General features: G+C 43.9%; 1 protein-coding gene across 6 annotated transcripts in view; it reads left to right on the forward strand.

Annotated features, from left to right (window-relative positions):
- The window catches only part of EIF2AK3 (eukaryotic translation initiation factor 2 alpha kinase 3), a 78072-nt gene that overhangs the window by 45483 nt on the left and 20421 nt on the right, over positions 1–12168 (forward strand). For all 6 annotated transcript variants that reach the window (XM_085848186.1, XM_085848185.1, XM_085848187.1 and 3 more), the window contains 4 exons: positions 2241–2479; positions 2629–2744; positions 10191–10313; positions 10740–10889. In XM_085848186.1, the coding sequence (XP_085704312.1) occupies positions 2241–2479; positions 2629–2744; positions 10191–10313; positions 10740–10889 (628 nt within the window). The remainder of the gene's footprint in view (positions 1–2240; positions 2480–2628; positions 2745–10190; positions 10314–10739; positions 10890–12168) is intronic.

Raw genomic sequence — 12168 nt, forward strand, 5'->3', positions numbered from 1 at the left:
ATTGGCGCAGCACACGTTCACTTATTCGTGCTCTATGGTACGTCTGAAATATGAGGGGAGATACCCTGGGAAGAACCGAGGGCTTTCGTGCCAATTTTATAATGTCTCTCGGTCTTACTATTTACCATTTCCAAATCTGAACCGTGCACAAGATGACACGCCAGTGGGAAAAACAGGGTCTATTAAAGAATGGGTGGGAAGGACAAGACGCAAACGCACTGATCAGTATTCTCTTTAAATAATTTACTTTTTCTGGCACCCTTCATGCCTCTCGAAGTTCTCTCTCGAACTGTTCTGTCCGCTTTGTGGGGCTGAACTCAACTGTCCATTTCCATTCGCCCAATCAGCCTTTCTCACCTTGCGACTGCGTACCTGTGTGCTCATTGGCTTGCCGCTCGGTTTTTCGCAGCTTCTCGCTGCCTCTGCGGTTTCGAGCGGCTTCACGAGATTGTCATTCCTCGTGTATCTCTTACATACCTTTAAGCACGGTCACAAACTCTTGCTTTCGCCTTCCTCGGGGAGGGATGGAGTGATTTCCTGGTTTGCGAAGCTGTAAACCAACAAAACAAACAACACAGAATACGTGTCAGTCAGTGCGCTGAATGGCAGAGCCAGGACAACAGTGGTACATGGACAAACAAGGGTATTATATCGATGGTTACCTAGAATGATCAATTTGTTCATCGTGATTAAAAGTTCTCATTATTTCTCAATCCTATGAACATCTCTCTTCAACGCCTCACCCAGACACAGGGTTTGTACTCGACTTACACGTTTAGCTCGGTTTGCTTTTGATCCCGTATATGTACTTCAATAGCTGAACTGCAACAGAGAGGGTACAGGCACAAACCTGGCCCCAGGTGCTGCCAACCCTTTCCACGACCTGCTTTCAGGCATTCTCGACGTCTGACAATTTGTGACTTTCGAAATGACGTATGAATACTAACAAAGCCTTTTGCGCATGCACTGTGTACGTGTTTTCAGTGACTCAGTTCTGCTCGCTTGGGCACTTTTATTCTGCCGTTGCGAGCGAAATCTGCAATTCAATCTTTTAAATATAATTTTCAGCATTTAGACGAAAGAAGCGGCAATTTCAAAATGGTTAATCGTAATTGTTCTGTTCCTGAATGCAAATTGGACTTCCAGAAATATAGCAAACATGATAAATATCCGTGGACGAGGTGTTGAGTTTGTACCAACCATTTCCTGTTAATACGAGCGAGCAGTGGATATAACACACAACTTACGTGTGTGTGTGCGCACGCACGCACGCACGCACACACCTGCTTTTCCTTTTTCCAATAGATGCAAAAATCCCGTATTTCTCTTGCATCTCCGGAACTAAACAAAAAATATATGTTGATCGCGGCACTGACTGCTCCTCCACCTCCCACTTGTATATGATCTTCCCATCGGTGTTAAGAAGCACCCAAACCAGATACCGTGTCCTCCCTCTGGGAAGTCTGCCTGAATGTTGGGAATGACGGCATCGTCTTTACAATTGCAGACGTCCATTAAATATGTCACCAAGCATGCGATGTTGACACGAGTTAATCCTTCAAAGTGTAAAGTTCACTCAATGACAGGGATGATCGGGGAGGTTGGGTAGAATGTGCAGTCCACAAGCCTTGCACGGGCCCTCATTGTCGGGAGTTTTTGCAGTATGGGCTGCAAGATATAGACTTTTTGGATGGGTTGATCAGAAAGTTCTCCAAATCTTTTGTTGTGCAGAGGCACACCCCTTTCTTGCAGGTATGTTTTCAAGTATTTTTGGCTTCTTTTAGAAACTTTATGAGCCATTTTAGGGAACAATCTTTATTTGGCAAGCACGACGTACATTCCTTGCCCCATTGACCATTTGTTGTGAGGGGTTTCTGCACATGACCACTGAGCATTCTGGGGTGAATTGCATCATTTCGAAAATAGCTTACTGGTTGATTTCCACATTTTGCTTCTCAAGGCATTGACACATTTTATAGCCCCCCCCCACCCTCCCCCCCTCCTTTACCCTCAAGAACCATTGACAATCACAATAACGACCTTGGCATTTTGGAAGTCATGTAGTAAAACATGCAAATTGAAAATACTTTTTAAAAACTTGAATAATTACATTGTTTCCTCCCAATGAAATAATTTTATTTCATTTGATTTATTTGCAACATCAATTGGTACATGGCTGACATGACTGAGACGAGTTTCCATAATTCAAGCACTCATGTCCTTCTGCCATGTTTATGCAGACGATGGCTTCTACTTCCAGAACTTCTATGAGCAAGAGCTGCAGAGAAGCAAAAAGGGTGTCCGTGTACGGATCTCTGTCCGAGATACGGGCGAGGTGGATTTTGAGACTCTGGATCCGCAGGAAGGGATTAGTTGGTTCTTGCAAATTGATGGACTTTTATCTCTCGGACTTTGCATACTCCTGGCCCTCTGTGCCTCCTTGTACATCTGGAAGGTGCCGTGGCCAGATGTTCAAAGGGTGAGACGTCTAGTTAGTTTATTTTAGTTTTTTTTTGTCGAAGCTCAACTCTATGTGGTTGCGGTGGTAAATCACTGAAGGTATCACCACAAGAATGCTTGTATTTGGAATGTGCTGTGTGGAACTTGAATGTGTGTGGTGTGTTGCAGACACGAGTCTCATCTGAGAGCGAGGCACAGACCGATGAAAAATTTGATGGGTTACTTGAGAAGGAGAAAAACATGGAGGCAGGTGTGCAAGATGGGACTGCAGTTTACGTGAGCAGGTACGGGGAAAAAAAGTTGAGACCGTTTCTGCACATGTGGTTGGAAGGTAATATGTGTCATCTAGGTAAAACAAAATCCCACCCAGATGATGAACCCTGTTCCTCGTCTCATTTTACTTGATACTTGCTGGTTGTATTTGCAGGTATGGCTAAAATTGATATCGATATAGTTCAAAGGTGCCAATCGCTGCCAAATTTTGCTACGGCCCAGGGTTCAAGGTTCACCATGAGAGGAAGCACTCGAGTTTCTCCCGAACACCTGGACCTGAAGCCGCCGATCACAGATAACTCTGCATTCCGATGGGCTGTAGTTCTTCCACAGCTGTAGCCGCTGAACTTAGACTACTGGCCAAGCAGGGTTACGCTTCAATGTTTCCACGATACCTTTCTGTTGGCACCGCAACCGAACTAGGGGCCACACCCTTGACGCCACACCTGGTGATCTTCTGCTGAGCGGAACAGATGATAGGTGTAGCACCGGCTAATAGAGCAAATCGGGTGGGGTAAAACTTATAGTCTAACTCTGCTTGTACACCGTCAGACCAATGAAGGAAAGGCCAACTGAGACTTATTTGAAATGACAAGCAACAATTATTTATTGCACACATACAAGGAAACTATCATTTAAAAGTGAGTAGCTTTAGGCAAGAAAGCAAAAGAGCAGATTTCACTGCAACAAATACCGTAGTCTTTCTTATACAATTTATTTACACAAAAGTCATGACCATCATGGGATGGTGGGTGGGAGTGGATCGCAACACGTCGGCAGCTGATTAGCACCGTGATGACGTTGCTGTGTCACTTCCATTTCCAGGTTAGTTCTATTGTCGCCGCATGGGAGACATTTTGCCAAGGCCTCCTGTCAAGGACGTGGCATGCAGAGTGGCTGTGCCCGGGTGCGCATCTTGCTTGACGAGCCGTTCCAAGCTACGTGGCCAGAGTTTCTCTGGGTTTATTGCCGAGGCTATTCTAGGTTTTCTGTACCACCCTCCTTCGCAATATGGGCTCCTCTCCTCACAAGTCTGCACACACCTCCGTCCCTCGCTGGACAAGCTTTTTGGTGCCCCTGTCCGTCCACTGCCTCAGATTCTTCTTCAGATGTGGGCGTGTCCACGATGCAGCTTGTGGAAAATGCCGCTGTTTCTGAGGGAACTTTCAACGCAGCCCCTGCCTCTCCGTTCATGCACCCAAGGCCGCAACGAGGGTCATGGCTCCCTTCCTCGTGCGCAAGCATTCATTGTACAGTGCGCCACTGTATCCTGCCTGTGAGTTGTCCCAAACCCCACCATGTATGGGAAAAGCGTTACACTTCATGCCGTGAACATGCATGTGATAATGGACACAGTCCCATGCGGTAAAGGTAATATGATCGGCCTGAAGGATTAATGACCACAGACGGACGAAATGTGCCCAATTAAACAATGCATGAATGGAATGGCAATGGAGAGGGACACTGACGGACCGAGGGATGACCGAATGGCTGCGGGATTGAAGGTAAGGCCACATGGGGTGAAGGAAGGATTGTCGAAATGAGGTTGAGTGAAGGGGATTATCGGGGGATTGTTGAAATGGGGTGGTAGGCAAGGGGGGGACCGATGGGGCAAAGGAGGGATTATTGAAAGGAGCAAGTGGGTGGGGGTGGGGGTGGGGGAAGACATCACGCTGAGAAATCAAAGCATAAACCAACCTCAACACATGCCACCTAGAAAACCCTTAGACAGGGCCAAGGTCTATCAACACGGAGACTAAAGAAATAACTAATCCTCAGGTCACCTAAGTGTCCACGTATGCTCTCCCCCTGGGGTACGTTTCCAAAACCGTAACAATTGATTCATATATTTTTTGATCGAGACAGTATGGAGCATTCGTAATGTCTGTCTGTCATGGAAGCTCCTGCTAAACGGTTACGTGCGAATGGAGTGGCAACTTGGCTTCAACAGTAAAAACCCACCAAAACACTATTCTCACTACAATATATATATATTTTTTTTCATGCACAAAAACACCAAATGCTGGCTGGCCAAATACCCATCATGCACACAGCCGTACGTAATTTTTATGGCACGTCATCACGCACACTGTACTTTTCCTAACAGAGAAGGCTTGGTCCTCTCCCTCACTCTTTAATCTTTTCATGCATAACATTCCCCAACCACCCAAGAACATACAAATAGCCTCATATGCGGATAATATAACCATTCCCTCTACTTGTAGCAACATCAACACTGCCACAACACAACTTCAACCCTTCCTCAGCACCCTACAAACCTGGATCACCATCAACAGATTGAAAGAAGCCCCCTCAAAATCAACAGTCACTCTTTTAACATATTACACCAAGGAACATATAATAGTGCTGCACCACACATCACATTGAAGAACATCCCTATCCCACACACATGCCAAACAAAAATACTCAGCGTCACTTTTGACACGTCCGTGTCATTCTCAGATCACATCACAAACATTTAAACAAGCAGTCATGGACTGGTACTTACGAAATCGTCAACTTGACCTCTGACCTTGTCTAATAAAAACTGTCTCTCGAGAAGGTAGCGACGCAAACCAGAAGTTTATACGATGATTCTGTACCAAACCATCAAAAATCGAATGTTTGACCTCACTGTGACCTTGACATTTGACCGATTTTGACCAAAATCTAATCAGCGCGAGCCATCACCCTCCTGAATCACGTGGTGTAATTTGACATTGGTAGCTTCTTCCGTTCTCGAGTTATCGTGCCTACAAACAAACACACAAACACACAGAGGACGGAAGTCATCAATATACTTACGAAATCTTTAGATTTCGTAAGTAATAAAAAACATGCACACTCAGGCTGAACACACTTAGGGCACTCACAGGCAATGACTTCAGACACCACAAAGAAACAACATCACTCGTATGCAAACAGTACATTAGATCAGTCATGAACTACGCCAGCTCATCTTGGGCCTCCAGCCGATCAATTGCACATCTCAACACCCTACATACCTTACAAAACAAAGCCCTTCACATCATCACAGGTTGTACATTAACAACACCCATTGTGCACCCACACACAGAGGTAAGAATGCTAAAAATCAATGACCACTTTGTCATGAGATGTGCACAGTTCCTTGCAGCAGCAAGTGCCAACCATAATCACCCTTGCCACTGCATGCACAACCACCCACAGACCCCTCAACACATTAGAACTGCACCACAGACACTACAATGCCATCCTTCAAAACATCCCCCCATGAACAACGACGACTAAAAAAAAAACACATCCATACCTACATCACCACAAACGCAATCAATAACCGAGGCCCAAACAGTATCTTGGACACAACCCCCCCCCCCCACCTGTGAATGATGCAGAGAAACAACTCCCCAGATCTGATCAGGGTCACCTTTCATGCCTCCATTGTGGACACCACCCATAGCTTTTACAGTACAAACACAAACTCGACAACACCTGCAACCTCTACCAGGCTGCCCCACACACAATAAAAGATGTCATGGAAGATTGCGCAGTCGTGGCTTCACTCAGACAAGAACAGAACATAATATATGTGAGAGATCTCTGGGTCGCTCCTGGGAAATCGACCAGCTATCTCCGTGCTGTGGGCCTGTTCGAGCAGAACTGACTGTGTGCTACCCAACAACAACAACAACCATTCTCTACATAACATGTCCAAGCACTGCAAAATTGGAGGTTCTTGGAAGTATCATGAAGGTGATTTGTGTTCCACAGTGTTCAAGTATTTAATTCAATTTAAATAAACATTTAAAGGCGTATAAATAAATTAATTCTGTGTTTTACCGCCATTTTACCCAGTGTCTATTTCACCATCCTATCTAACATGCTACATTCATTATTCGTAACTGTTGTGTACATGTCCTTGTTATTGTTATGTTTGTGAGGAAGATGGAAGAACTTCATCGTAAAGATCGGATTGTGTAGTGTTATGTAGCATGGTCTGTGGACGAGGAGGAGACATATCGATGTAAATTTAAGTAGGGAAAACTGTTAGCTTAAGATTATGCGTCACCACATGGGGGGGGGGGGGTGGTGCTGTGTTAATTGGGTATGGATTAAGGCTAATTTCTCCCAGTTTGTGATTGCCCCCTGTGACCTTTTCCTACATTTTTGCATTGACAAAGCCAGCTATAAGAAGGAACAATGCTTTAACAACAACAATGGGCAGGCCATGTCCCAAGGCTTGGGATTGGTCGGTGTGATGTTGGAGAGGAGGGCATTATCGGAGAGCATAAAGTTGGGCGAGGTACGCGATTGAGAAGAGGGTCTTGCTGGCTTTATACGGTGAAGAAGGCTCCGTGATTCTCGTGTTCATGCTGTGTGAATTTGCCCGTACGCTGGAGCAAGATGCGAGCCATTACTGTTCAGCTGAGTCACAAAGTTATACGTTTAAGAGACGGAGAGGAAGAGGAGCACGCCTCTCAGCCATAACTCGGCATTATCCTGTTGTGTGTTCAAGGAGGAAGGTGGGCCATCATTGTGAGCAGACCTGGTGTTTAGAGAGGAGTGGGGTCGGCATATTCGTTCATGACAAGAAGCTGTATGACGGTTGGTGAGCCCTGGTGTTGAATACCGCCGCACAAATTACCTCATGTACGTTTCCCGTGTAGAGAGCAGCTTGGTGCCATTTTGGGCGTGGTTTCCCATGCAGGACGATGCAGTTCGATAGCCAAGCTCCGAAAAGACCATCTCTGGACACCCAGTGAAGTGCCAAATAAAGGGAAGGATTTTCTTTTATTTTATCTTTCCCCCTGTCTGTTTTTGTAACTGTGTGTAGAGACGTCTCAACTTTTAAGCTTTAATTTACCTCGCATTTTATTACATCATGCTTTGATTTATGTTCATTAAACCCTTATTTATTAAATTTGCTTGCGTCTGTATTCATTGCGTGTTCGAGTATTAACCCTTGTGCTTCCGTCTTGGTGAAGCACCTAGCTGCTTCTTTCCTGCGCCTGCCATAATTGTCGAATCTCGGCTGTAAGCCTCCAAGGGAGAAAACCGTTTGGCCATCTGTCCAGGTCGGTGTTAACCGCCCCATCCACGCCAACTGGGTCAAAGGTGGGACATTAACTTAACTCCCTGGACATGGCATTGTTTTATAACATCCTAAAAACAGGAAGTTTCTTGTTTGGAATGATTTTCAATTTTGTTTAACTCCCAAGCAGGCTGACAGAGTAATGAAAAATCACTCTTGGAGTGACACAGAATGCCACTCTGTGGAACGCATACCTCTGCCAGGCTGAACAGTTTAAATTTTGTATCCTACTGATGGGTCGGATCTGAATCCAGACCTTGATGAAAATCGAAGCAGCAGCTTCTTGTCACCTAACCAACTCTTCCACCTCATTTTGTCACAAGTCGACCACAACTTTTAGAGATACAAGGGCCAGTCAATAACTAACCTTAAAATATTTTTTCACAAGTTGTTTATTGCATGTACGTGTGTAACAACTGTCTTATTTTTCAACATGATCTCCATTATATTTGATGCATTTTTGCAGTGCTTTACTAAGGCCTGGATTCCTCCAGGAAAAAAATTTTTTGGCTGCTCGTGTTGGCATTTGTGCACTGCCTCTTAGACCTCTTCGTCGAATCGGAAAGTGGTTCCATGAAGCGCCTCTTTAAGTGGCCCAAAGATGTGGTAATCCGAAGGGGCAAGAAGGGGCACGATGTTTATAAAAGAGGTCACAGTATGACGCACTGGTGACTGTGGTCCCTCTGGGCATATAATGCTCTCCAAGTGGGCCTCGGCTATCCCAAAAGAGCATCAGCATCACTTTTCCAGCAGACGGCTGTGTGCGGAATTTTTTGGGCTTCGGTGAAGTTGAATGGCGCCACTCTTTGCTTGCTCTCTTCGTTTCTGGCTGAAAGTAATGGACCCAGCTTTCATCCCCAGTCACTACGCGCTGTAAGTAAGCGTCGCCTTCTGTTTCATAACGTTGCAAAATTTCTTCACATGCGCCCACTCGCCGTTCTTTCAGTTCGGGTGTGAGTTGTCTCGGCACCCACCTTGCAGACACTTTGCAGAACCCCAGCACATTGTGAATGATATGATGTTCTGAACCATGGCTAATGTTCATTTCGGAGACAACTTCATCCAGCGTAATGCGACGGTTTTCCCTTAGCACGTGCTCAACTCCTGCAAACGTTTCTAGTGTGTCGGCTTTGTGAGGCTGGCCCGAGCGAGCAGAGTCTGCCACACTGGACACTCCACTTTTAAACTTCCTGTCCCAGTCATACACCTGCCGCAGTGATAAACATGCGTCACCATATTGCATTTTCATTCTGCAATGGATTTCACTGGGATTCACACCCTCACTTCCCAAGAAACGGATGACAGAACGTTGCTCCTCCCTCGTGCATGCTTCTAAGGGAGCCGCCATCTTGGAACTGCTCTACTGACATCATATGCGCAATGTTGCCAGATCTAAATCAGGCAAAACATGACACTTACATTCACATATATATATATATATATATATAAATATATATATAAATACATACAACATATGTCGTCTTCAACTACACACATTACATTCTCAAATTTATATCACCATTTTAAGGTTACTTATTGACTGGCCCTCATATCATGCTTTGCATAGTTTTTTGGTCCATCTCTCAATGGTGAAGAATCACTTGAAAAAATTTTTCGTATCTGGATCCGGATTCGGATCTTCACTAAAATCAAATCAATCAGTCCTGTTCACACATCCAACCTGTGTACAATCAATCCATAACCTTTTGAGACATTGTGCTATTTATCGTTTTTGGCCCAATCTCTCAATAGTGAAGAAACGCTTCAATTCTCAGATCTAGATCAGGATTCGAATATTCACAAAAATTTAGCGTTGCTGTCCATGGCCAGTCACCTACACACACACACACACACACACACACACACACACACACACACACACACACACACACACACACACACACACACACACACACACACACACACACACACACACACACACACACACACACACACACACCAAATTTCAGAACAATTGCTTAAACTGTGGCCAAAAATCGTGTTAGACAGACAGACAGACAGACAGACAAATGCCGCAGACCAACATACTTAGCAAAAAAAAAATTTTCACCTCGTAATAATATTATCTCGCTCTTTTCTGCGCATGTGCGGTTGGGATGAATTCAGACAAAGTAGGCTACTGTTCAACGGCGGGTTTGTCTTCTGATTCATGTTCCGATTCGTGTTCAAAATATAGCATTCAATTCAAAGAAGTTGTTGCTCGACCATAAACTGACAAGACAGTCAGACAGACGGACAGACGGAATTATCCAATTGCTTAACCCCGATTTTTCACTTTGTCTGCATGGTGTAATTATATGTGGTATGATTTCTCCAGCCAAACAATTAAATGCCATTACTTTGGGGTGATGCTTGTGTTCATCAGGTACCTAATGGACTTCAAGCATCTGCAGTGTTTGGGCCGTGGTGGCTTTGGGGTGGTGTTTGAAGCCAAGAACAAAGTGGATGACTGCCATTACGCCATCAAACGTATCCGCATGCCCAACAGGTGCAATTGCCTTTTAGCTTGTGATGCTCAATGCACGGTGGGTTAATTCCCTTGGTTTGGTTTTCATCAGTTAATTCCAATGGTATTAATTTATTTATTTATTTATCTATCTATCTCCTCTTGTACATAATAAGATGGTGAGTGAATTGATGGCCTGTTTGAAATTCCCCTCTGAACAAAAAGCTCATGATGTTGGGATCCCAGGTCCAAATCTCCTACACTGTTGATTCATCCATTGTTGACTAATATCCTTTTCCTACATGAGATGTACTCACATGTGCAAGCGCCTCCATAATCTTTAGATTACGGACAAAAATATAAATTGTAACACAAGTGAAATGCACTCTTTGACAGGCTTTGTTAGTTAGTACAGGAGGCAATAAAGTATTATTTGATCAATTGTGCATCATTGTGGGGACCTGACAGGCCACACGCACGTGAGAAGGTGTTGCGAGAAGTAAAAGCCTTAGCGAAGCTTGAACATCCTGGTGTAGTTCGCTACTTCAATGCCTGGATGGAGTCTCCTTCACTGAGCTGGCAAGAGGAGCATGACAGACATTGGATCAGGGATTGCAGGTCAGTGCGTTCTTTTGTGATGAAGGCAGCAAGTATAATGTTGACTACTTATGACTATCTTGCAAGCTGATCACTATGTCCTGAAATTGCAATTTTTTATATATAAACAGAGAGAAACAACAATTTGCACCACAAAGTTGATTCGGTTTTTTTAAAGTACTGTGGAGTGTTGGAGGTTTCTGTTTGAGAGCTTTGCATGTATTCTTTTCTTGTATACACCTGTTAAAAATCATAACTTTAATAGTACAAGGAAACAGACACCGAAGGAGGACATTTGACCCACACCAGCTTGAAGGCATACAGTAAACCCTCAAATATCGCGGGTTTCGACCAATCGCGGGCAAGCTGTTGTGTTCTGATTTCGTTATCGCGGGATTTCATTTTGGCCAATCGTGGTTTTTGCGCTGAGAATTTGCATCCTGTGCATGTATGATTATCTCTCGTTATGAGCCTTGTGGTGTTTCTTGTGTACCACTTTTAATAAGTCCAAACATAAAGTGATGGACAATGTTAGTTGTGCCAAAAAGCAGAGAAAGGTTATGACATGCTGACGGAAGGGAGTACTCAGTTTTTACTCTTTTCTTGTTTGTTTGTCCGGGCGATATCTCGGCCATCCTTTGAGCTCAGAAGCTGAAATTTGAGGACAAAAGTGAAGATGTGCTTTGGCAAAAACATTTATTTATTTATTGATTAATCAATTACTTGATTTATTAATTCCTTATTTATGTTATTTCTCATCTGGGCAATATCTCGGGCACCTTTTGAGCTCGGAAGTTAATACTTGGACACGCCAGTGAGCAAGTGATTTGGCGATTGAAGGGTATTTTTGATTTATTAATTCATCAATTAATCGATTGTTTATTCAATTTTTTTAAGAATCACTTGATTTTCAAAAAGTTACAGATTCGGATGAAACAGCGGTGGTTTAGGTATGCTTTTGGCCAATTGATTTTAAAAAATAATTATTTTATGATTAATATTTATTTTAATTATGAAATTAATCAATTAATAAATCTATTATTGTACACCGCTCCCTTCCAATTGCATCTCCATGTGCTGCATGGCTGGGCGCCTAAGGCGCCTTGGCAATGTCACGCGCTGGAGGGTTTATTATTTATTTATTTTGGCATGGGGGCGGTGTACTTTGAATGTACCTCTACTTGTTTCAATTGTGATGTTTATTTCTGGCTGCCACCCACCTTCCTCTATATTTTCTCTAAGTACAGGAATCAATACCCACCCCCCCTCCTTTGTTTTGTTTTTTTTCAACTGCCATGGC

This window comes from Eptatretus burgeri, chromosome 12 (genome assembly GCF_056783735.1).
Source record: "Eptatretus burgeri isolate ZD-2024b chromosome 12, Ebu_testis_v1, whole genome shotgun sequence".
Classification (NCBI taxonomy): domain Eukaryota; kingdom Metazoa; phylum Chordata; class Myxini; order Myxiniformes; family Myxinidae; genus Eptatretus; species Eptatretus burgeri.